The sequence below is a fragment of the Lethenteron reissneri genome, chromosome 10 (genome assembly GCF_015708825.2).
Source record: "Lethenteron reissneri isolate LAM-NWPU_2019-01 chromosome 10, ASM1570882v1, whole genome shotgun sequence".
NCBI classification, from domain to species: Eukaryota; Metazoa; Chordata; class Hyperoartia; order Petromyzontiformes; family Petromyzontidae; genus Lethenteron; species Lethenteron reissneri.
This window is the reverse complement of record NC_083788.1, coordinates 10,992,120-11,019,365: the sequence shown is the minus strand read 5'-3', so window position 1 is coordinate 11,019,365 and position 27,246 is coordinate 10,992,120. Positions and strand designations below refer to the sequence as shown.

Sequence of the window (27,246 nt, the reverse complement as noted above, 5' to 3'; positions counted from 1 at the left end):
CGTGCATGAGGGATTGTAGTGTTAAGAATCCACAAGGGCACCCTCCCCTCCCAAGATGACATTCTCCCAACATTGCCATCCCGTTCCCCACCCCGCTCCCCAATCTCCTTCAATGCAAAACAAACAAAAAAAGCGAAACTCGTAAAGTGTCAAGAACGAATCGTCGTACAAATGCTATTCCTTACAAAACTGTACATCTGTCGAGAAGCCAACGCAAATAAATTAAAACCGACAGAACGGCACGCGACCTTGCGTGAACTTTTAAGAGGTGGTGATGGTGGAAGTATTCGAGGGGGGGGGATATAATAAATACCGGACGCATTGCGGGGCCTTACGGCACCCAAGCGCAGCTGACAGGGCAGCTTATTCGCGTTTTCCAGAATAAGTTAAAAAATAAACACATTTTTTACTGAAAATATTAAGGAAGACCACGATTAACTTAGTACGACCCCTCTACATGTGATTCACTGCAACGGGCATCATCAGGAAAGCGTGGGGTACATAAATTATAACCTCGTAACGGTGCCCACATTGATCTTCTTGCACACGTATCTCGCTGCACGTGTTTCTAATGTGGCTGAGGAACGTGGGTTCAGTTGTGGCTTGATGTAACCCTCCACCCCCGCAATGGGAAGAGTTAAACCTGCAGCCAGATGTCACGGGGGGCAATATCGCACTGACGATTCCTATTCAGTGAAACCTGCACTCGCTTTTGGCGAGTGGCTTTTCTGCAATGGAAGTTGAGAAGGCCACATCCTTGGCTTTGTATTGCTGTGACCACTAACTGCTCACCGCCTAACCCACTAATAACCCCATCGAACCACCCCCCCCCCCCTCTATAAGTAATCCCTGCAGCACTATCTGCCAACTGCCCATCGCGGAACCCCGGTGCTCGGTTTAGGTAAACTCACATTACATGCATCGTCCTCAACAACATCTTCCCTACACAGTGAAATCTCGTCATAACGTCTATCGCATTAAGGCGATTTCCACATTAACGTACGGCAGATTTACGACACGCCAAACTATTCCGGAATAATGTATTTCACATTAACATGCATTTCGGACTTAAGGTTGCCGTTTCGAAGTTGTGGTAATTCGTAGTTAAATTCGTGGCAGCAGCAGCATGATATATGATGCCAAGCCGACTGGACCGTGCTCGCTTTGCAATTATTTGGCTATGACAACGCCATGCAAACTGTTGCCAGCCAAGACTGGAGCGGCCAGGTCACTGAAGCGGGCACGTCACTTTGTAAATCAATGTCATTTTTTTTTTATCGTGCGTTGGTCAACTCAAGGCAAACAATCCACCAATTTCTTTAGTCGGTAGGTTTGAGTTTACAAAAAAATTTGACAACTGTAACTGGTGACATGCAGAGTTGTCCACGATCTTTTCTTGTCATTTCAGATTAAAGTTCAATACAAGTTAAGAAAATACCCAGTCCCCGCACGAATATTAACGAGATTTCACTGTATTTGCACCAAGAACCTAACATAATACAAAAAACCCGATTCTAAATGTACGAGCAGATGCCCTCAATGCTTTTGTACCAGCACGAAGAGAATGAATAGAGTGCTTGTTAATACTGATTACTCAGGATGGCGGCCCTGGCTCGCAACTCTCAGGGAGTAGCTTGCTTCACATTCTCTTGAGGAAACGCGACTCTCTTGAAACCAAAGTGACATTTTCACAGACACACGCACCCGCGTGCGCATCGGGTGGCCCGACAGAAGAGGGGAAAACGCTTTGTACTCGGGCCTCCAATTCTCACTTGTTGACGGCGCGACCACATCATGCACGAGGCTGCGGGCCAGGTCGGGCCAGGCCGGTGCAGCAACAGGAGTCGGTCGCCACCTCCGCCATACGACGTCTTAAAATCATCGCATTTACAAACGACTCGGTGCCCAACAGTTTTCCAAGAGTCACCGAGAGACGCAACCCGAAACAAATGACTTTAATTTGACTTCCAAGAGCGACGTAGCGATGCAGTGACGTATTAAAGAGTTCAGCTGGCACGCCACAGTGACGAGGCGGTCATTAAAGCCATCTTCAAAGCCTTCCTTCCCATTAGCATGTCTTCGAAGTCGTGTCGGGCAGGCCAGGATGCACGGCCGAAGTGGGTATCTACAAAGAGCTTTGGTGCTTGGCTTGCATCTCTCTTTAAGGTGTTTGACAGAACCAGTTGCAGAGATATGGCTTTGATTAAGCCACCAGTATGGCGTGGCTGAGGCTCACGTTCGCGTAACGAGGTGGTTTTTTTGGCTGCTCGCCGAATGTTGAAGTGAAAGTCCAGCCTTGTCCAACAAGTGTTCAGGCGAATTCTCGAATGCCGCTCACCCATTTAAAACAACCCGAGCAACCTGACTTCATGAAAATGTCCAACGAAATAACTTTTCTCCAAGATAAAATAACCCACTCCGGACTGAAGAACAGAGGCCACTAATTATTTTTACTCCCCATGATGACATCGTCTCATACCCCAGCTCCACAAGTCCAGACGCATCACTCCTCCCTAAGGGGCCATCCATTTAGTACGTACGCATGGAGGGGGGAGGGGGGGTTAACCCAAATGTGTACGCTTGCATATGGGGGGGGGTCTACTGACAATGTATGTACGCATAGGAAATGGGGGGGGAGGGGGATGTGAAGCCTCAATAATAATTATTTGTCTACATTGGCCTTCAAATGACCCACAGTTCAGTTTCTTCAGCTGTGGGGGGTGTAAAAAGTACGTGTGCGTACAGGGAGGGGGGGGGAGGGGTCAAGTTGAGATTTTTTTCGTACGTACGAAATGGATGGCCCCTAACCCAACGCTTCCCAGAAGGAGAGGACCCTCCCTGCCCAGCTCAGCCGCCATCGCCGCTCTTCACGCAGGAATATACTGATTGTTGGTGTCGAGTTGATACACACGGTGGGGCAAGTGCAAAAGTAGCATGTGAAAAATATAGGGTCCCTCGAGCCTGGAGGTGAAGAGGACGGAAACAAAAGTGCCACTTGGCTAAGAACTTGTGCCACCATGAGACTGGCTTGCCCAGGTTGTAACTGCTTCACCACGAGATGTGGCACAGCTGGGAAGGAGGCGTGCAGGGATACTCCACATTGTACATCTGCCCCTTACTTGGGCGACCACTCAACGAAGTTTAAATTCACATTCTAAGTTAACTCGGAGGTGAAAGATACACAATTATCTGGAGAGACGTGATAGAACATGGGGACCCCCCCGGCCGCCCCCTCCTCACCGGCCACGTGCCCCCTCGGATCATCGATCGCAGCGGAGGGAGCCGTGGAGGCGACGGCCTTCAAAGCGGCCCGCTCATGACCGCCACCGATCCGCCCTCCTTCCACTGATGTAACGACGACAAGACAGCGCCCGAGACACTTGATCAACGCCCTCCAACGCCAGCCGCCCACCACCGCGGCGAAGCTCGCCGTCGGCGGCTGTGGCTGCATCACCGTGGCATCGACTGAGCGGGGAGGTTCCAGTGGGCATGTCCCTTCGCTCGAGCAGGAGCCCGGTGTCAAGAGTGCGTGGAGGCGAACGGCTCAGAGTTGGAGACCTCCTTGGCCAGGTCGCTGAAACGAGCAATGTAGTCCACGCCGCTCTCACAGATGATGCTGGCGAGCGGCGAGTCCGCCTGTGCACAGCGACACACGCAGATGCGCGTGACAACACACACGCACATTGCAAAGTAAACAAAAGGTAAAGCTGTAGAGTCCTGCAGTTGCTTGCTTACACCACTGCTGGCAGAAGGGCCTTCACGAGAGGGAGCTCTAGAAATCCCTTGAGAGGGTATTTTGGCCTACTCTTTCATGGTCGCCAGATATCTTGAAAGGGGTGAGAGTAGTCACATTTTACCCAACCACACGGGGACCTGCCGATCAACTGTGGTGCAGACACTATGGGCTGTATTCTTAATGAAAGCTCAGCTCTGGTTTGGCCTCGAACAAGGCTCAGTTCAAGCTTGAGCCGTTCAGTTGCTTTTAAAGATGCATCAGTGGCTCAGCCATGGAATGGCTCCGGTCATGGAAATCCGGAGCATGGCTGGAACCATGTTCAGAGCTGGCTCAAGTTGAGTGTGGCCTTTATGCCGGCTCAGTTGAGCAAGTGTCAAGCCTGGGATGAGTCACAACCAAGGGCCTAATACTGCCGAGTGGACAAAGGTTGGGGGGATTTAATAAACCTGCCCATTGTTTCACCTACTGCATACGTGCGATGATGTTACATTTTGTCTGACAAGAGCATACAAAACTGTATAAACGACACAGGAAAACATGATAAACTATATAAAAAACAAAATAAATGATTGCTTCTTGAATCGAACTACAACTCCCAAATCACAACAATTCATCAAATTGCTGTGGGGTTAATAATTATATGCCTATTCAAAATGCACTTGCATGGGCCAATAAGCCGTGACATTCAGAGTTGAACGAAAAATACAATCTGTAAAAAAAACTTATCCCGAGTATTCTAGACTTTCAGGGTCCTGCGTGGGGGATTTTTGGTCAATTCCATTTTGGAAGTATTTCCACGTGCTGGAGACAATGCGGGGGGGGGGGGTAACTTGAAAGAAAACGTTAGCTGCTTGAAGCACTAAGTGTTTGCTTATGCCTCGCGCCCGCCACATAGCCCAGCTCTTGACTAACTCTCGACTACACAAAGGAGATTTAAAGCTTTCGTGGCTGCAGGGATTCATCTTCTTGGTTCTTTCGATAAAGTAACGTAGAAGGGAAATAATAAAATAATAAAAATAAAACATAATAAAATTATTCTCAGACGCTGTCTCCCCGACAGACCTGGTCTTCACCTGAGGACGGCTGCTTGCGTTGTGGCCGAAACGTCGTGAGAATTATTTGATTATGTTTTATTTGTATTATTTCCCTTCTACGTAACTTTACCGAAAGAACCAAGAACACAAAGGAGATTACAACCAACATTACCATTGGCAAGGAACGCAGCCCAAGGCCCCCCCACCCCCCCGCTGACCTGAGCCCTCACCTCCGTCACGTGGGGCCGCGGCGCGTACGAGTCGTGGACGTTCCCCTCCAGGAGCGAAGAGGCCACGAGGTCGGGGTTGGCAGCGCAGTGGCTCAGCAGCTGGATCGCTCGCTGGCTCTTGTCAGGCGAGCTGAAGTTCGCTGTGGTGGGAGGGATGCCGTCGTCACCGCCATTAGCATCTGCGCACACAACGTCACCGAGCCCGGCGCTAAAACTCAATAGTTGACTTATGATAATTGTTTCTTTACCCTTCTATCTGGCAACAAAACTGACACCTTTTTTACAAGGAGTCATGTTTACATAGACCACAATACCTGCAGTCATAATGCAAACAAAAAACATAACTCTGATAATGTGCACTGTCCTTGAAGTTGATCAACTTCAAGGACAGTGCACATTATCAGAGTTACGTGTTTTTTTCTGATGTGCACTGTCCTTGAAGTTGATCAACTTCAAGGACAGTGCACATTATCAGAGTTACGTGTTTTTTTCTGATGTGCACTGTCCTTGAAGTTGATCAACTTCAAGGACAGTGCACATTATCAGAGTTATGTTTTTTGTTTGCATTATGACTGCAGGTATTGTGGTCTATGTAAACATGACTCCTTGTAAAAAAAGGTGTCAGTTTTGTTGCCAGATAGAAGGGTAAAAAAACAATTATCATATTTTTACTGGCAAATGAGGTTCCAATGGTAGTTGACTTTACCTTGTTCTCTGGACTATTGATGCTCCGCTAAGTAACATGTACCCCAAAACTAGGTGCCGCCTGATGTCAATATTATTAATTTATACAAATCAGCTCGCACGCACTTTGTGGATTTAAAAATGCAACCCCAACCTCTGCTTGCAATTCACGAGAAACATGTGCGTCTTGTAAATCAAGAACCTAAGGTACCGCTTGACATTGCTCACAACGCAGTAAAACCACACTTAGAGAGCCGCTGCTACTGGCGATGGTGACGGACGACGATGAGCAAGTGTCGATTTTTCTGCTGTGGATGGCAATGACGATGCTGACGATAAGGCTATTGCGGATAACGTTACTGCTGTTGCCGATGATGTATTGGACTGCATAGATTGTTTTGTTGAGAGAAAGCGAATGTTGAAAAGGAGACTGGTCACGCACACAGCAGGCCGCCGAGGCACACGTCCCCCACGTCCCCCACGTCGCTGCCGAACCACTGCGGCTCGTGCGACGGCGAGCCCATCCAGTTGCGGGGCGACGCAAGCGGCTTGTCCCCGTCCATGCCATTCAGCTTCCCGTCACCTGTGCAGCACCATCGTAACAAAACGAGACAGAACAAATGAGGCAGTACAACCAAGAAAGCGGATTCAAGAGGCACAGACAACATATGAGACGGACAAGGTACATCATTAAACCTCCTTTGCCAGTACCAAAATAAAATAATAGGGTTGTTTCCCCTTTTTTCTGGCAACAACTGAAACCTTTTTACAAGGATTCATGTCTGCATTAACCACAATACTTGCAGTCAAAATGCAAACAAAAAACACACTGATAAAATATGCATTGTCCTTGAAACTGATTGGTCCACACCAGGGACGGCTTTCTTTTGAGCCTCGACGCCAAAAGGCGTACATACGCCTTTTAGTGTCCTCTAATCGAGCACCAATTGAGACGAGGCTCAAAAGAAAGCTGTCTCTGGTGTGGACCAATCAGTTTCAAGGACAATGCATATATTATCAGAGTGTGTTTTTTGTTTTCATTTTGACTGCAAGTATTGTGGTTAATGCAGACATGAATCCTTGTAAAAAGGTTTCAGTTTTGTTGCCAGAAAAAAGGGGAACAACCCTATTATTACGGATAATGTAATTGAGGAACATGCGAAACAGGCGGCACAAACGAGCCAGTAGAAAGGAGACAGGCGTGACGTCCTGGTGTCACGCTGGCTGACCCAGGGGTGGACAACCAAAATAACAAGAGACATTTTATTCAAATTCGGTAATATAAACTCAATATTTCGAGAGCCACAATGCACGCGAATTCAAGACGCTACTGAATTAATAACGTCAAATCATATTTTTTGTCATCGCTATTTTAAGAAACAGCACACGGACAATTATCTGTAAAGCCGCATTACTAATCATTGTTGGGCTTTTAAACGTTCACCGTTTATTGAAAATAATTAGGAGAGTTTTTTTTTACTTTGCAACTGTAGCGTCGGGGGCCACGAAGCAGTTCTTAAAGAGCCGCAAGTTTGCCGACCCTTGGGCCAGCCCCTGACCGCCTTTCGCCGTGACTTTGGGAGGCCTGGCGCTTGCCGCACCTGTCATGTAGCGCTGCGAGCCGATGGCGAGCTCGATGATGGAGTCCCCGATGTGGGAGTGGGGCCCGCCCTGCGACAGCGAGTCGTCTGGTGGGCCGGGCAGCGAGATCTCAAGCAGCAACGGCACGTGCGGCGGCGACGGCAGCAGAGGCCCCTCCACGTGCGGCATCGGCGGAGGCCCCACCATAGCCAACGTGCCAGCGTCCTCGAAGTTCTGCCACGCGTGCGACACATCCGGGGCGCGTGATTTAACTTCTCAAGAGATTAAAAAAGCGCGCAATGAGTCACGCACCTTTGTCAAAATCCTAAATCCACTGGGCTGTGTGAGGGTTTGTAAAGACATCCATGTGCACTTTATAGAGTATCTATCTCTAAAATGCATGATGAGTTTGTATTCGCATATTCAAGTTTACAATAACACAAAGCCAACTACTCTGTTTCGATTTAAAGCTTTCGTGACTGCAGGGATTCATCTTCTTGGTTCTTTCGGTAAAGTCACGTAGAAGGGAAGTAATAATTATGTTTTATTTTTATTATTTTATTACTTCCCTTCTACGTGACTTTACCGAAAGAACCAAGAAGACTAACTACTCTGTATTAATGTTCCTGGCCAAACATCCCCAATGTAGGATCCTCCTGAGAAGACGTGAGAGTCAGTCAGGCATTCCCTGCGTGAAAATCAAAAACGGAGACTAGGCCAGCCGCTGACGGTCTAGCGGCGAGTTGCCGCAGTGCAAAGTTTAGCGCACTGGACATTGCAATAGAGAGGGTTACAGGTTCCACCTCTCAGTGCGGCCAATGAAAAAATGGTGCACGTTTCTTAAATCATCATTATTGTTATTATTACTTCTACTGCGTGTGGTTAAATCCTCACCAGACAGTGTCCGCCAGGCGTGATGTTGTGCCCCTCAGACGGCGTGGACAGGGTGACAAACGGCACCCGGCGACTGCCGCCACTTCCCGTGTCCTGTGGTCAGGGTCCATGGGTCAACAAAACTGAAACACTTCGAATAGACGCACGTATGAAATGGGCGCGCGTGAGTCAAAGCTGCTCCAAAAGTAAAAGTATTATTTCATACCAACTTTTGAAAACCAACCATCGACAACTATGAACGTTGAGCTTGGAAAGCTATGAGATGGCATCTTGGGTTGCCAGATGGATTCCATTTGGACCTCACGCAAAAGCGCGTTGGGCAGCGACCGGCGATGCGAGCGAGGGATGGCACTTCACAGTCATAATTAGGCAACTCCTTAAATTCCCTGGGAATTCTGCTATACTGTCATGATTAGCACACAAGACATGCTGTGCAAGTGTATTATAATCCCTCCCACCTCTGTGCACGCAGCAGTATAAATAGAGTAGATTGGCAGGTCGAGTGTGGCTACACCCACCGCTTCTAAATCATCTTGCCGGTGAGGAAGAGTAGGCCAATATACCCTCAGGGGGGGTTCCCCTGAGCTCCGTCTAGCAGAGGCGATTCTGCCAGCAGTAACATGAGCAAGCAATTTCCAGACTGCACCTCGACCTTAATGCCGGACTTATGGAGAAGATCTGCGTACTCTGGTAAGAGACCCGTAGACTCAAGTAGATCCACGATTAAGTTCGCTCGGCCGACCGATTTGACGTTGAACAACAAAGATCACTTCGAGCGCCGCGGAAGCTGCAAAAGTTTGGCACAAATGCTCTCCGCGGTGGCCAAGGCTGGCACCGGCACCGCCCAATAACCCAGAAAAACTGTGAGTGATGGGACTACACTTAACCGCAGCCATTAAGAAAATGTGGGTGGGGGGGGGTTGCCTCTTAGTGACGTCACCGCCCTCACCTGGAGGCAGCCAGGCAGCTCGATCCCGCCGCTCTGGCCCCCGTACTGGCCCGCCCCGTCGGAACCCGGCAAGGCCGCCGAGGAAAGCTCAGGCCCTGTCACCGCGCTCAGGCCCTCGCGGATGGGGCTGCCTGGGATGATCCCCGCCGATTTGGCGGCCAGGTCGATGGCAGCTGGTGAGAGAGAAGGGGGACAGCCGACAGGGAGGCAGCAAGAATGGGGAAGGTAGGTGGGGGGGGGGGACAAAAGATTAATTAGCACGTTACAAAGCGAGTGGGCAGCTGCCGTGATTTAATGGGTAGCACACCAGATTTGCAATCCAGAGATCACTGCTTCGATCTCCCGGCATGGCAGTTGCAAAAAGGGGGCGAGTCCATTATACCCCCATCCTCCCCACCTCTGTCCACTCAGCAGTAAATGGGTACAAGCACAGTCAGTCGGTCTGCGGGTCGGGTGTGGTGGGGCAAAGTGTGGGTACACTCCCATAGCTTCCAATACGTCTGGCCTGCATGAAAGAGTAGGCCTGAACACCCAATGGAGGGGCTCTCTCTAGAGCTCCCTCCAGCAGGGGGCCCATCTCCTTGAGAAGTGTCATGAGTCCACCCTTATCTACGCCACGCTCCACCTGCGCGTCCTGCTGCGTATTGGGGTGGACTGAGTGAATGAGTGGCTGAGTGGGTGACTGAGTGACTGTCTCACCCCGTGTAGTCCACCCATGTCTACGCAATCGCAAGGCTGCGCCTTTATTCGGCGAACAGCAATGCAACCGATCGGCGTCACCGGGTTTGTCATCTTTACCACACATTCTTGTGCGCACATAATGGGAGTGTGAATTAAAATATCGCCTCTTCGACAACAAACAGCGGCAACAATGTCCACGTCAGGCATTAGGGGACAGCGGTAAGGGATACGCACTCGACAAGTTGCTGGCCTTCGGGTCGTTGGGAGGGTGTGCCAGGGGCGGTAACGGTGAGAACATCCCCGTGCCTGCACACGCACACACAAGCGTGAGCACGCACACACACGTGTACCGCATGTATAAAAACAAGCGTGTGTCAAAACGTTCCGAGGGTAATTCTGCTTAAAGGCTGTAACTAGATGTTGGTTGGTGTCAATGTATGCACCATTGCATGTAAATGCATACATGTGAGTGGTTGCTACATTAACTCCAACAGCAGAATATCTCTGGGCTGTGCGTCACCTGATTTCTCCAGCATAAATAAAGCTTCCGATTCTCCAAAGATTCTGACCTGGGCTGTGCATCACCTAGATTTTGCCTCACCTAGGCTCTGTGTCATCTGGGTTGTGTGTCATATCTAGGCTATGTCACACGCATGTGAGGCTTGGTCTGTACGAAAATAAACTTTGAAGGTTCCTGTCAGGCGTGACGGCCATAGTGCCCAAACACATTCCTGCGGAGGGAGCTGGTAGGAACGTTGGGTTGCTCGGTCAATGGCCAGAGTCGACGGCGGCGTGGTGTATTCCGCAAATATGCCCGACTGTGAGGGCGGGCACAAGCCGGCATGAGTAGGTTAAACGTTGAGTTTTATAAGGGCACCATGGGGTGACCAGCCCCGCCCCACCCAGCCCCACCCCTCCCACCCCCCACCCAGCCCCACCCTCCCCACCCAGCCCCTCCCCACCCTCCCCACCCAGCCCCTCCCTCCCCACCCAGCCCCACCCTGCCCCTCCCTCCCCACCCAGCCCCTCCCTGCACGACGGACATAATAATCACCTGTGGGCTGGTGTAACCAGGAGGTTCCTACCAGTATAATGAGGTCACTGCACTGACGTAGAACTTGCACGGAAGTGCCAAGTGTCTTGTTCCTCACGGATTAAGTTTCTAACTCATGATGATGGACAAACCCACGATAAACAGCAGAGAAATACGAATCTACAAGGGCTACATCACTCCATTTGTTTTTCTTAGGTTGTGCCAAAATGTGAGAAATTTTACACTTAAAGATGCAATGGAAGATTTAAAAAATATATAGTTTTTTTTTAAGTATCGAATTGCCTGAGAACTAGTTTTAAGTTGCATTGAGGAGGAAACCTATTGAAAGCAGTTAACAACAGCCCCATAAAAATGCACTGCAGCAATTTCACTCTCTGGTGTGGTGCATGAGAGGGAGCCATCTATGTTGATTCAATGGAATATGGCTTACACACCAGGGAAACATGATAAAATAACTAGGAGGCAAAAAATCCAGGGGGAGTTTCTTTCTTTCTATCCACAAATTTTGTCAAGAAAAAGGCCATCGCTCATTTGGCTTTGGGTTGCGTCTTCGTTCACATGTTTTGCGCAGCCGACTGCTGACGTCACCGCGAACCAATGGCGCAGCGTACCTGCGACCGAAGAGCTGGGCACGATGGCGAGAGAATACATGTGACGCAGCGAGTGTCCCGCCGGGCGCGGCATGAGGGATCTCTGCACGGCACGCGCAAACGCCACGTCTCGGCATCCCGTACATCACCATCATCATTACCACCACTGCCGCCATTATCGTTACCACCATCACCACCACCATTACAACTCACTCCAACCAACAGCTCCCATCAATATTACCACGACCATCATCACCACCACCATTAATCACAAACACCCACTCCAAACAACAACACCATCAACCACTCCAATTACCACTACCAGCCAATTCAAACACGACCACTACCATCATCATCACCATCATTATTATTATCAGTACAACCATTGCAATTGTTGTGGCTGCTTGGGAATAGCTGTTACCTGGACAACCAGCGGCTTGCGCAGCATGCGGGTTCGCAGCTTCCGATGCTGGGGCAGGAAGATCTCCGCTTGCTGTCCGAAGAAAAACACAAAACCAATATCACCGTTCGAATCCAGCACAGGGCGGGAGTAGTAGAGGGAGACGGCTCGGGTGAGGTGGGAGGATGCGGTGGAAGGGGACGCGAAGAGGACGGTGGAAGTGTGACGAGAGAAGAGAGGCACAGAAAAGCATGTGGAGGAAAAAACTCAGAGCAGCCGACCACAGCAACAATGGAACTTTTGGATGAGAATAACGAGGAAAGAAAAGACGCAGGAGAAATCGGAGGAGGTGTTTGCCCCTCGATTTGTGTCCTCGATGTCCAGGTGTAGCTGAACAAAGAACAATTTTAACATTAAAACTAAATTAAGTAATACTGCACACGACTCTTTTTCACTATAATTTCCGCAGATTACCAAACCGGTCACGCCGTGGCTGCCACGGATTTCTCCCGACATCGCCGAGGTGCGTGGCTCACGTTGATGGAGTCGAGCTGCTGCCGGAACGTGATCTCCGCCTCCTTGCTGGGCGACAGGGGGCGGCCGTACCGGCTGGCAGGGGGCAGCGCCGATGGGACTCGGAACAGATCGTCGTCCGAGCGCCCGGTCGTCTTCGCGGCCTCCGGCTCCGTGCAGGATGCTGCCGTGGCCGGTTTAGCCACGTTCCTCGCACCTGCAGCATAAACCAAGGGACAGGTGATGCAACGGAGAGAAGTGTGAATGGGGCACAATGTGGGTTTTACTACGTAGTCGGTGTTTCCAGTTCGGCTGTATAGTTCTCCGATTTGTGTTTTCTGGTTGTACCCAGAGTATTGTTTTGCTGCACGTCCTTAGAGCTTTCTTCAAGAACGGAATGTTTCTGAAGAGCTGCATGTTGCTTAACAAGCCAACAGCATTCTCCTGTGCCATCCTGTTATCAGGTAATCCACCAGCTTCTCCACCTGCGAACTCCGTTGACGCCAATGCTGAGCGCAAAGCTCTGGCTAATCTGCAGTAGCAATGTTACTGCAAATAAACGGTCATGTACATCGAATCTGCGCCTGGTAAATTATTTTTTATTTGGCTTTGCACAAACCATCACCACTATCATCATCATCATCATCACCACACTCACCTGGTGCCACCGCCAGCTGACCCACGCGCACCGCGTGCCGGATGAGCCCGCGCCGATCCGGGGCTCTTGGTGCTGCCGCCGGTGCCTCCGCCGCCACCCGCCTCTGCGCCGCCGGCCTTACTAGGCGACAAGTGAAGCCCATCGGGTGATTGCACGCGATGAACCTGCAACAAATATACCACCCCGAAAGTCACCTCGATTGCGCTGGCCAACGACGAGCCCGGGTCGCAGGGAATCACGGGCGCAAGCGAATCGGCCTCCGAGCGATTCAACTGCTGGCGGGTTTCCAGGTCACGGTTCAGTTTAAGAAACCGTTCATTTTCGTGTTGTTCGCATTACCTCACTGTTAAGTATGTATGTACGTTGAACTTCTCGTACATCGCACAATACAAAGCGTAAATATTGAGTTGGTACGACACAATGCACAGATCAAAATCTATTGTTATGCTGAAGATGCACGCAGCACATCACCATCATGAAGGTCCTTTATAATTGTGAGCAAAGCACGAAGAGTAACCCAAATGCCTGGCCTATGAACAAGGCAGGCCCCATAAAAATTCCATCCTACACCTCTGCTGTAGCAGTTGGATCATGTGTGCGTGATGTGATGTTCATGTTAATTGTATGCCAACATTTCTGCACATATGGAGAACACAAAGATACATGTACACCAGACAAATACACAATGGAATGACAAAAGCTTGGCAAATAAGAATCAATGAGTGAACTGAACTGTGACAATCGAATTGCTGTGGAGGTCGGGTGAATCATTACACGCCTAACTGTGAGTGCAGAAACAGATTTGTAAGGTAAAACACTGACTTGCAATACAAAAACTCTCAGCACATTTCTTAATACCACTGTGGCCATAAAAAGGAATAGGTCCGTAAACGAGTTAAATCCACGATGGATTGTAGGGCAGGTCAGCCTGAATGTTTCAAATCGGCGCAGATGTTCCTTCAAAGGGATCCATGTTTCGCAAGCAGAGAGAAAGGAGGGCATAACTGTGGCCGAGAAGACGGGGAGCATAGTATATAGTGATAGCCCAGATAGCTTCCACAAACTGATGCTGGTCACAACTGACCAGGTATGGACATTTGCCCACTGTCTACAATTGCCTCATCACTCATGGGGAGTTGAAGGGGTGGAATATTTAATGCTTTGTTTTTATAAGGCTGAGGATAAGGCCCCATCTCTTTGTAACGTGCTCTAGGTTCAGCAGTAGCATCTCCAACTTCTTCTCAAAGTGAGCAGCAATTACCAGATCATACGCATGCATAACATGGTTTACCAACAGGCAGCCATCCCTTAACAGCCAGGCATCGATCAGCCTCCCATTGCATCTGGACCAGATGCAAAATTTCTCTAGTACAGCCATAGAAAGCGTCTCAAACTACGTGGTCAAGGAACATGTTCAATATTGTCGGGACCAGCTGACTTCCCTGTTGCACTCCAAGGTGAACACGTAATGGCGAAGGCTTGCAGCCACGCAGCTCTAAGGAAAGCACGAAGAGTAACCCAAATCCCTGGCCTACGAACAAGGCAGGCCACATAAAAATTCCATCCTACACCTCTGCTGTAGCAGTTGGACAATGAATATGGCGCCTGTGCAGGACCACCCTAGTCTGAAGCCACAATGGGGCTCCGTAAACCTTCTAGATTTGAAGCTTTCGTGACTGCAAGGATTCATACTCTTAGGTTTTTTCGGTAAAGTCACGTAGGCAAAAATAAATAATAAAAATAATAGAAATAATAATAGAAATAAAATAATAAATCACGACGTTTCGGTGGGACAACCACATCAAGAAACAAATGCTGAAGAGGGCTCTCCTCAGCGTGCCTGGTAAGGCGATGTTGAATAATCCTTCCCAGGACCCATCATAGCACAGAGGGAGATGTCCAGGTAGCTGTTACAGTGAGGACCCACCAGGGCATGTGCACAGAAAACACACGCGTACAATCGCGCGAGCACACACACACACACTCGTGTACACACTTGCACTCGCTGCGGCCCACAGCACCCTCGCGACTCACCTTGGGGTTGGCCTCCAGCACCACGAGCTGCAGGAGCCGCTTCAGCATGCGCTGCATGTGCACAACAGGCGGCTGCTTCTTCACTTCTGTCGATTCCGTCTTCACCATGGTCTCGGTTGGCGTTGGCGCCGGCACCGCCGTCGCCGCCACCGCCGCCTCTGTCTGGCCCACGGGGCCCGTGGCCGCACCATTGCCGGCTACCGCCGCTGTCGCCGCCGTCTCCAGTGCCTGTGCCTCATCTGCGGTCGTGGGTTTGTCGGCCAGCGTAGATGGAGGCGGCTGCGGCAGCTGAGGCATAACCCAATCGTACTCGAGGAGCAGCTTCTCGGGCTTGCCGAGCGTCACGTACACCTCGGCGAGGGTGAGCGTCTTGGAGCCGCCCCAGCCCTCCCGCCACACCTTCTCGGCGAAGGCGGCAGACTCCTCTTTGCGAGGGTCGGGCGTGGACCTTGGCCGCGCGGTCTCCGCCCCGCGCTTGCCGCCGCCACCACGAGGCTCCGGAAGCTGCTTGTGTTTGGCCGCCGGAGTTACTGCCGGAGTCCCGCAGTCCCTCTTACCGTCGTTATCGTCCATGGCGGCGCCGCCACTTTCTAGCGCCTGTGCCGCCACCTCCGCGACACTACTGGCGGTGGCCTCGGCGGGAGAGGCCGGTTTCGGCGAGTGCCCGCCAACAATTGCGTCGGCGCCGTTCTCAGCCGATCCGTCAGCAACTCCGGGCAAAGATTCCTCCACCCCATTGAGCGTTGCCGTGGCCGCGAGCACCTCCGGAGCGAGGTCGGCGTCGATGCCGGCGCCAGCGCCGTGCTGCACCGAGCACTCCTCGTCAGGCAGCCGGTCCGATGCCGGCTCTGCAGGCGCACCCCGCTCGTCCTCGTCGCTGGGGATAACGAGGCTCCGGCAGCTCTTGAGGTAGCGTGGGACGGGGTCCATCAGAGAGTATTCCTCGTAGTTCGTCACCGGGCTCAGCACCAGCTGCAAGCGGGTGCTAACTTCTGGTTTTGATTCCGGTTCCGCGCTCGATACGTCCGGCTCGGAGTCGGCGGGATCGCGTGGAGCGGTGTAGCCACCGCTTGGATCCTTTTCACTAACCTCCATCGGTTCTGCTGCTGAACCCACACGCATGCGCCAGAGCACAGAATCAGCAATAGTAAACATCCATACTTCAAAGCCATGTTTCAGCCACAGCAATTGAACACGTTTCTCAAGTGAAAAAACAAATAAAAACCACCACATTTTTACATCATTTGACTCAAAATTTCAACTGAAAAATAAATATCTGTTTGACTTCCATACGAAAAAGATTTATCTGTTGCATAGTGTGACGTAAGAGCAGTGCCCCATAGTGTGTAACTGATAAAAGTCACTTCAATGAATCTCAGCAGTTCTGTGAAATCTATCGGCCATTCTATAACACGGGCAATGCATTGCTCTGCGAGAGTTTCCAATGGATACTTGGTTTGGTAAGCCAATCACGAACCACTGAAACCGCTTAAGTTGGTGCGGGTCGTTTGCTCGCGTCAGATGGCAGGGCGGTGCTCACCTTGCGTGGTCGCGCTTGACGCTTCCACCGTCGCTGTCTGCGTCATCCCGGACGCCTCCTTCTCCACGCAGGGCCCCGCCGGCTCAGCCATGCTGACCTCCCGCATGCGAGCTGCTGCCCCCCCTCCCTCCTGCCCCGATGCCCCAGCACGGGACCCCCGCTGCCCCTTCCCCGTCGTACCAGCAGGACCAGGGACCGGCCCGTTCTGTGACAAGACAACGGCGCTTGTTAGGTCTGGGGCGAGGACACGGCTGCGCTGAAGTCTGGGTGTCACACGGAGAAAAAGACGTCTCCACAGACAACATTACCACCAACATGAACACCATCGTCAATACCAGAGATAACATTATCGCCATCATCAGCATCATAACAGTCAACATCACCATCTCATTCCAACCACGAACACCACAACCAACACTTTCATGACCATTATTCGCTTTAATGAATTGGGTGCCCTAGGCTAGACTGCCGTAGGGCAATAGAAACTTTGAGATGAGGCGTGGTGTCGGGCGACCAGAGATGCTGAAGCATTGATGGCGGCCTATAAATGCAAATCCTTATCCCTTGGCAGGACAGCCCGCACAAGTTGCCAGTGTCAGCACATTCACCTTGGCAACGGATGCGGACACCACAACCGCCGCTGCTGGCGGCAGTGGCATCGGCTGCGGAAGTGAAGCGGCGAGGCAGCTGCGGCCTCGAACGCATCAGCTGCGCTTGCGGCGGCACGTAGGGCTCGCGCACACGGCTCTGCTCCTGCCAGTGCACCGTGCACATCGTGCGGCTGTGCCGCACCCGCGCCACGCATGGCAGCGGCGACACCACCACCCCCTCCGGAGGGAACAGCCGCAGCTGAGGACGCTCGTCGGGCGGCGACGATTCCACAGGTGGGAGGCAACCCGCAACCGCCGGTGTCGCTGCCGCCGTCGAGGACGTTGACGGCGATGACGTAGTCGTCGTCGTCGAGCGCGATGACGTCGTTGAGGACGAAATTGTCGAAGACGTCGTCGTAGAGGACGATGACGTCACCATTGAGGAGGATGAAGTCGTTGTCGAGGTCGACGTCATTGTGGAAGAAGATGTCGTAGGTGCCTTTGCTTCGCCTGACTGTTGTTGTTGCTGCTGCTGCTGCAGCAAGGAGATACGCTGAGTGGGCGGGGGTGATCGCGGGGTCAAGGAGAAGTCGTGCTCAATGTCGACTCAAAATCGATCTTGGCAAATTTAGGACGTAAAAAAGCTGAATATTCATAGTGCTCCGAGTAGAAGATTGTGAGAAGAGTGTGAAAATGACAGATGTGTCTATTTTCCGTTGCAGAACAACAAGTTCTCTCCTCGTAACAATAATCATACTTTAAGGATACAACTCTTGTCTCCTTGGGCGCCCACTTCTCCTTCAGGAACTCGATGAGGTGGGAGACCTTCCTGTGGAGCTCCACCATCATCCTATGCCGTCAGCAGCACCAGGTTATTATTACAGCCAACAGCATCATGCACGTTCTCATCATCACCAGTGATAGCAGCACCAGCAGTAACAGCATTATCAACATCATTGCTATCGGTAATATAACACCTATTGCTAAAGTCAACATTCATAATCTTCATCACCTACACTGCAATCGACACCATCACAGCCAACGCCATCGCAATTACTTTCACTATCATCACAAATATATAATTATTCACTCCAATCAGCATTCTCACCACAACCTGATATCATGTACATATCACTATCAACACCAGCACCACCGCCACCTTCACCGACATCACTATCAAGCCCGAACACCATTGGCAGCACCATCAGCACTACCAACATCACCACCATCGCCGCCACCACCAAGCAACACAACCACTATCACAGTAGGCCGTGTAGGGGGCAGGACAGTGTGGAACCCACCGGAGGCGAGGGTTGTGCGCCACGCTCTGCACGCGCGTCCAGGCGCTGTTGGTGCGCGGCTGCAGCTCCACGCAAACCTTGGTGGGCAACTTGAGCCTCTTCTGCTCTATCTCGTCACTCATGCCTGCGTCAACAACAACAACAATGCTGCGTTTATAGGGCAGTGCCTGTCAGAACAACAACGGTCTTGCAGAGCACTCGAAGATCAACGCAATGCATGGTACCGACGAAACCCAAGACAAACGTGAGATAAACACACGCAGATAAATACTCATTGCTCATTAAGGAAACATCAGTAAAGATTTCATTATGATCATCGCGGTCATCGTCATCCACGATCAATCCACCGATGGATGAAGGCCTTCGTAAGCCAACTACCACCTCTCACGATTCTGCGATGCAATAATCCACCAAGCACCTGCACACATCTCCTCGGTGAACATTCTCTGAAACAAGTTCCATTCCTTGACTGCCGCCCCATTTATTTATTATTTTCGACCATCGTCCATCGTCGTTTCGAGCAACGTGTCTTGCCCAGGCCCAATTACTTTTCTCAACAGTTTTTATGGTGCCATTAACCTGCGTATCTTCTCCAATCCACGTGTTCATAATCCACGTGCAAGCTTTATTGAACAAATACTTCTTCAGGCGTGATTTCAAAATGGACACTGAATCGGCAGATTTTACCGAAAGGGTGGGTAAGGAGTTACAAAAGTTACGAGTGTAACTCCGTCCACCTGACAGCAATGTGCCGTGCAGGTTGGACTCAGCGGTCGTCAACTCACCGTAAGGGTCGCAGATCTTCTTGAGCGCCCGGCACATGGGGGCCTTGATGCGCAGCTTTCTTCCATTGTGGCGCAGCGTAGTGACACTGCCAGCGCAACACGGGACGGCGCAACCGATCACAGTTCGCCAACGCTCATCAAACGTTCGTCACAATGCAACAAAACTCAAAACGATCAAAATATTTCATAAATATAACTCCATCAGGTGCTGCCGTGGTGTATTGGTCAACACACTGGACTAGCAATCCAGAGTCCGCTGGTTTGATCTCCTGGTGCGGCAGTTAAAAAAATGGGTTACGTTAAAAAAAAATTCCCCCGGCTTGAGTCCACACCAAACGGTTATGCCACAATCGATCGGCAGGTCGCGTGCAGTTAGTGTAAAGTGTGGGTATACTTTGGCCTCTTCCAAGCGTGGTAGAGTAAGTCAAAATACCCATCAGAGGGGGCTCTCCAGAGCTTCCTCTCTGGCGGAGGTCCTTGCACCAGCAGCGGTGGCGTGGGCAAGGAGTTTCAGTCCTGCGCCAATGACCTCTCACTCTTATTACTATTTTAGAACGTGCGAGTGCATTCGGCATCGTGGCGCCGTCAAACTCACCCGAGCTGAATGAGCTCGTTCAGCTTCGCCGAGTTCCTGTCGTGCATACCTGGCATGGGCGACAAGGGGTGTGAGCGTGACAAAGGAACGCCTTCAAAGGCCCACGACAGTAGGCACCCAGAGCAACCGCTGCTCGGGATGTATTCAAATGGAGAAGAAAAGAAAAAACAACCAAGGAAAACCCTCGCGAGAGGAACCATAACTTTTTTTCAATACTCTTCCTCCCGCTGCTATTTAATTAATTCTGACGATTCTAATTCGCTCATCGGGAAATTGCATGGCGTCCTCGGTCTCCACGTTTGTCTTGTGTTGCGCTCTCATTCATTACGTTGGCCCAAACGGTACCGCTTGCATATATTTTGAATATGGTGTAAATTGTCCTTTCTTTATTGGACAATTTGACGCATTACCGTCAGCATAACAATAATTTTTTATCGATAAATAATTCAATGTTATATTTAACATCCTACACCATAATTTTACATTTAAAAGGCAACGGCTTGGGTAATACTTCATCCAGCAGTGGACAGAGCAGGGAATTATGATCAGGGTCTCACTGTTTTTGGAATCTTCAGCACAGCACACTGTGGGGGTTTCCTTACTTTCACCGATTACTGTCGAGTGAAATTAACAAAACAAACATAAATATTATTGACCAGCGCAGTACTCACATCCACCCATCTTCTTGCGCAGTTCGCCGTAACAAATGAGCCCGTAGAGCTCTTGGGAAGACTTCGCCATCCCACGGCAGAAAACTGCCGAGCAGAGGACGGAAATCGCAATCACAACCGGCAAACACAGCAGCATAAGAACCTCCCGCGGAGTGAAAGCTGAACAGGGTCACTGGAGAGCAGAGGGCAAGGGAGAAGTAGAAGATTGCATGGAGACAAGTAGTAGTGTAAGACCGAGGTGAGATGTCGGAAGAGTGTGTGGAAATAAAAGGGCCGTCACTCTTCAAAACGAGGGCAGTTTTCCGTTTTCCTTCTCAGCCCGCCAATTCCAAACGCGACGCAAGAAATACATCTCAGCAGCACTCCTGTGATATTACATTACATGGGGTTTTCTCCAACATAGGGAAATGTAAAAACTATTTTTACGTGCAATAAACATGGGAATGATTGTTTCATGAAATACCAATGCCACAACCAGACTTTAATCGAGGAATAAAAAAATTATGTAATCAAATACATTTTGCAGATAAACCGCTATTTCTCCCGACACTTTATATTGGACACAAAGAGGCCTCAGTTTACGTAAGAGACACTCACTGCGCTATGGGACAGCTGCCACTGACGATGGAACTCTCCAGCCCGACTCTCACACCCGGGCCATGGACACTCACCGACCCCCCACCACAGAGATTGACCGACCCCACCACAAAAAACTCACTAACTCCTGCCATGGACACACAGACCCCCACCACGGACACTGACCGACAGACACTCACCGACCCCCGCCACAGACACTCACTAACCCCCGCCACAGACACTCACCAACACCCACCACAGACACTCACCAACACCCACCACAGACACTCACCAACACCCACCACGGATATTCACCAACCCTCGCCACAGACACTGACCAACCCTCACGGACACTCACCAACCCCCACCACAGACACTCACTAACCCCCGCCACCGACACTCACCGACCCCCACCAGACACTCACCGACCCCCACCAGACACTCACCGACCCCCACCAGACACTCACCGACCCCCTCCAGACACTCACCGACCCCCACCAGACACTCACCGACCCCCACCAGACACTCACCGACCCCCACCACGGACACTCACCGACCCCCACCACGGACACTCACCGACCCCCACCACGGACACTCACCGACCCCCGCCACGGACACTCACCGACCCCCACCACGGACACTCACCGACCCCCGCCACCGACACTCACCGACCCCCGCCACCGACACTCACCGACCCCCACCACGGACACTCACCGACCCCCAACACGGACACTCACCGACCCCCACCACCGACACTCACCGACCCCCACCACGGACACTCACCGACCCCCAACACGGACACTCACCGACCCCCGCCACCAACACTCACCGACCCTCACCACGGACACTCACCAACCTCCGCCACCAACACTCACCGACCCCCGCCACGGACACTCACCCACCCCCACCACGGACACTCACCGACCCCCACCACTGACCCTCACCGACCCCCGCCACCGACACTCACCGACCCCCAACACGGACACTCACCGACCCCCAACACGGACACTCACCGACCCCCTCCAGACACTCACCGACCCCCTCCAGACACTCACCGACCCCCTCCAGACACTCACCGACCCCCTCCAGACACTCACCGACCCCCTCCAGACACTCACCGACCCCCTCCAGACACTCACCGACCCCCGCCAGACACTCACCGACCCCCGCCACCGACACTCACCGAGCCCCGCCACGGACACTCACCGACCCCCGCCACCGACACTCACCGACCCCCGCCACCGACACTCACCGACCCCCGCCAGACACTCACCGACCCCCGCCAGACACTCACCGACCCCCGCCAGACACTCACCGACCCCCATGGACACTCACCGACCCCCACCATGGAGACTCATCCACCCCCACCACGGACACTTACCGACCCCCGCCACCGACACGCACCGTCCCCCGCCACCGACACTCACCGTCCCCCGCCACCGACACTCACCGACCCCCGCCACCGACACTCACCGACCCCCGCCACCGACACTCACCGTCCCCCGCCACTGACACTCACCGACCCCCACCAGACACTCACCGACCCCCTCCAGACACTCACCGACCCCCGCCAGACACTCACCAACCCCCACGGACACTCACCAACCCCCACGGACACTCACCGACCCCCACCACTGACACTCACCGACCCCGTTATGGACACTCACCGAGCTCCACGACAGACACTCACCAACCCCCACCAGACACTCACCGACCCCCACCATGGACACTCACCAACCCCCACAACAGACACTCACCATTCTCGAAGTCTATGTGCTTGGAGATGCTGTGCCACGTGCGGTAGTAGAAGTGGCGGACCTGTTCCTTGTTTTTCACTGCACCCGCAGCAGGGTGGCCTTTCTTCATGTAGCGCTTCGCGATGTCATTCTGGATCGCCTCGAAATCCTTGCCGTGCTGCAGTGAGAGGAGGCGCAGGTAGCAAAGAGGGCGGCGGGGAGGGCGCGAGTACCATTAGGCGCCGTGTTGGTTCCCTACCGCGGCGCCGGCTACGCTCGGTGAGTGTTCATTGGACACCCCCCGCGGCCCAGGCCTCGTACCTCGAAGAGGCTCTGGAAGAAGGTGTTCTTATCCTCGGCACTCCACAGCTCCCACTGCCGCCTCGGCTTCTTCTGCGTTGCGTCTGGCCCCTCTGTGGCCCCGCGGCCGCCCCCACTATCCACAGGCAACGGCCCGGGGCCTGCCTTGGCCCCAGAGCCCTTGACGGTGCCGACGCCGTTGCTCACCGCGGGGCTCCCCTCGCCACCTGCAGCAAACAAAACGAGGGAAAGCGCAGAAATAGAAATGGGTACACCGATTCGTATGCGGGGGTGGACCGTTGGCATAGTGGTTAGTGCGCCGCGGTAATAACACAGCAGCCAAAGTTTTCGGTTCCCAGCCATGGCTAACGTCAATGACTAGTGATATCTGAAACGGTTTATATTGAAAAACCGCATATAACCATGAACGAATAAACACGACTGAGAAACTATGCAAATGAGACAACATGGATTTAATTCATGAAACAAATAGATTGCAATTTTGTTGGAAGCGTAAAAAAAAGGGTCATAGTCCTACTATTAACCAAGAAGCTCACAGCTTTAACGCGAATAGGTGAGGTCTACTGTAATCACGGCGATGGTCAACACAGACTGTCCCCTCACCTTTGACCTTGGGCCCATGCTGCTGCGGTTCTTTTAGAGCTCTCTTGACCGGCGGGCGGGAAGCGCCACGAAGCCGAGGGCCGCTTCTTCTGGTGTCTGCAGCAGCAAGGTTTGCATGCTGCTGCTGCCCGAGAAGGGATGAAGGAAGCGAGGCCTCCCTGCCTTGCTGTGACGGTGGCCGTGGCTGCTGCTGCTGCTGCCCTGCTGCCGGAGTTCGCTTGCTTCCCTTGCGCTGCCCGGCTGGAGTTGCGTGCGCGTCGCCGGTGCTGCCTGGCATTCTGCGGGAGAAGCAAAAGCACGGGCAGCGGAAGAAGGCATTCAAAAGGGAGTTCAATTCGTGGTGGCGCAAGTCATCGTCATCATCTTATCAAGGTGGCGTCCTCCTTGAGCTGCCCGTGCTACTGGGGGTCCCTCCTTGGTTAGACTGCAGCAGCAGGGCACAGGAATTGTTGAGATGAAAAGTGCGCTTTGAGTTGCGAAGGTATTTATACAAGCGCTCTATCGATGAAATGTTTTATTTCATCATCGGTAGGAGCGTACTATTTGAAATGTCCACAGAGACACCAGCAGCAACATCAGCAAAACCGTTAAAAGCCAACAGCAATTGCACCGTTAGACGTAATAGCATTAAGAAGCAATAACAGCAGCAGCAGCAATATTAAAAGGATAGAACAAATCAAAATAAGCGATTGTTAGCAGCTACAGCATCGCTCAGCAGCATCGGTAGTAGCAACAGCATCACCCGTGGCCACACCATTACAATCAGCAAACACAACCAGCAGTAACAGCATCAGCAGTCGCACGACAATTCGATGCTAAAGCAGTCGTAGAAACAACATCGATAAGAACAGCATCGACATGATTAGAAGCAGCAACAGCATCGTTCGAATCGTGAACCTGGAAAGCAGTGACACCACCAACAACAACCACAATCGCAGCATCGCGTTAACAGCGGCGAAAGTAACAGCGACAACATTAAATTCGTATCGGCAACCGTAGATCGATCGTCGTCACCACGAACCACCTCATCTAAAAAAAAAACATCGCAAAACGTGACGAGCCGTGGCTACAAAAGTAAAACTTTTATGAGTCCAAGTCGCACACACAACACCACCACCACATCGCACGCAGCCAGACGCAGCAAGCGGCGTGCGTCTTGTTACACGCGGCAAGCAACAGCGGCGATGTTGTTAATGACGCTGCTGCTGCTGCCCACGACGACGATGTTGCGATGTCCTCTGATGAAAACGAGATCGATGTTGACGACGTCCCCGTCTGCTGAAAAGGAGAGATGAAAAGTTGGAAGCGATTTCTCCTTCTTCTCAACATGGCTGCCGCGGCCGTTCCAAAGCCCGGCGCGTGTCTTCCTCTCCAACCTTCCCTCACCACCACCACCACCAAGCTCACTCGCTCTCACCTCGCCAAACACCGGCGACAATCAGCCAAGACCGACTTAGACGCGAGCCCAACACGAACATAAACAACCCTCGGCGAGCAGAGCCGAGCCGAGCAAAGCGGCCAAAAACGACGACATCGCGTCGACTCCACTCCGCGCAAAAACAACGACGCGGCCGCCAATTTCCCCTTTCCTCAATCAAACCCCGCGCGGACGATAACACAGAGACGCCCTCCCTACACACACACACGACACCACCCCGAGTGGGACACTCTCTATGAGAGACGTGTTTTAATGTCCCGTGTGTGGTTTTTGTTGATAATCTGCTCACCCGCTCGGAGTCGCCTTACGGGCGCGGCCCATGGCTGGCGATGGCGCGGGACGCCTCCGAGCCAACGCAACGCGACCGACGTTCCCCTCCAACAACCAAACAACAACAACAATAAACTCCGTGGAGGTTTGCACATCCGTCTCGTTCGCATGCGTGGCCCCAAGTGTTGCTGTTGTTGTTGTTGAAGTGATGGTGGTGATGGTGGTGGTGTTGTTGTTGTTAGAGGATGAACGTCGCGCCGTGAGTAGTCGGAGCGGCTCTCTCCCAATACGTCATCACGCAGGCGTCGATCGCGCTTTTGTCTTGGCTACACCACAACCACTCGCTTCTTTTACTCACTCGTGGTCTCGCTCTCTCGATTAATTAACGACGAAGATTATTAGCGAACGTTTGAGGCGATAAGCGAGGGGTTTGTTGGGTTGGTGGACGAGGCAACGCGCGGGTCGCCGCTTGCGCTGCGGAGGAGAGAGGCGGCGTTCGTGAAGGGGGCGTGCGGCCAGGGACGAGGATGGAGATCAGACACACATGAATGTCTCTCTGTCCCTCTAAATCTATAAGTCTTATCTTGCCTGCCCGTGTCTCTTCTTCCTGTCGCTTACAATCTCCCTAGAGGTTTGTTCGTCGACTAGCCGCTCACCGGCACCGACTGACGTTGTTTGAAGTCAGCCACCCACCACCCCGAGCTCATGCTACTGAAGCGGGTGTTTATTGACGCCTGAGTGTTGTGTGTTATTAATATGGTTCACACACACACCCCCACCACCACCCCTAACTACACACACTTTAAAATTCAACAGAAACTAAAATAAACACACAATAGCAGAGTGATAATAACAACAACACCGACCCCCCCCCCCGCCACCATGAGACATTGCCTCCAACACCTGCGTTGCGTCCCGTGCCACGGAGACATGGACCCCCCCCCTCTTCCCACAGCCCAACCTGACCCGCAATATTTCAGGGTTTAATTCACGATTTAAATCCCTCGTGACGAAGACTTCTACGATTGAACACAGCTCCTTGACAGCGGTGAGAGCGGCGACGCGTCGGAGCAAACAAAAAGTAAACAAACGACAGCGGTGACACGTGGTGGTCTTGCCAGGTCCGACTTAACATGTTTAAAATACCCGACTCAATACCCCAAACAAAGCTGTTCTCTAAAGAGACGTGGGCTATATATATACCTGACCGAACACACGATAACCCCGTGTTAACAAGACCCGGAATATAACAAGAAGCCGAATCAACAAGAGCCGATCGGACACTCACAAACCAGGCCTCCTCAACAGACCCGGCGTATCGGATCTAACACGAGTAGCCGGGACCTGCCACACCAGCAGTCGTCTATTTAAATTAAACTACAACATCAACACACCTCGTGTGTGTGTGTGTGGTGCCAGCGGTGCCACCACTCTCAACTGCATTCAAGACGACTTCTATCAGGGCCACCACCATCAACATCGCCATATACACAAGCGCTAACAACCATCACTATCATCACCATTATATCACCAACCACAACAACCATCACCACCACCACCAACATTATATCACCAACCACAACAACCACCACCCTCAAGCGTCATCACCACATCACCATTATATCACCAACCACAACAACCATCACTATCATCACCACCACCAACAACAACACCAACCACAACAACCATCACTATCATTACCACACCACCTCAATCACCACCTACCCGGCACTGCAGCTGCTCGGCTCCGGCAGAGGCCACGGCCGTCACAGCAGCCGTCAT

General features: G+C 52.0%; 1 protein-coding gene across 1 annotated transcript; it reads right to left on the bottom strand.

Moving 5' to 3' along the window:
• On the bottom strand, positions 1-27,246 carry CRAMP1 (cramped chromatin regulator homolog 1). Its single transcript, XM_061549124.1, is given in 25 exon segments — positions 1-3,636; positions 4,989-5,140; positions 6,127-6,267; positions 7,286-7,499; positions 8,160-8,252; positions 9,109-9,281; positions 10,024-10,095; positions 11,455-11,536; positions 11,855-11,926; positions 12,370-12,563; positions 13,015-13,168; positions 15,039-16,144; positions 16,579-16,783; positions 17,187-17,261; positions 17,263-17,721; positions 17,937-18,018; positions 18,470-18,593; positions 19,255-19,340; positions 19,850-19,898; positions 20,521-20,604; positions 22,854-23,010; positions 23,154-23,359; positions 23,757-24,034; positions 25,484-25,744; positions 27,197-27,246. Coding segments are annotated over 25 exon segments (4,686 nt in total). The 3' UTR covers positions 1-3,519.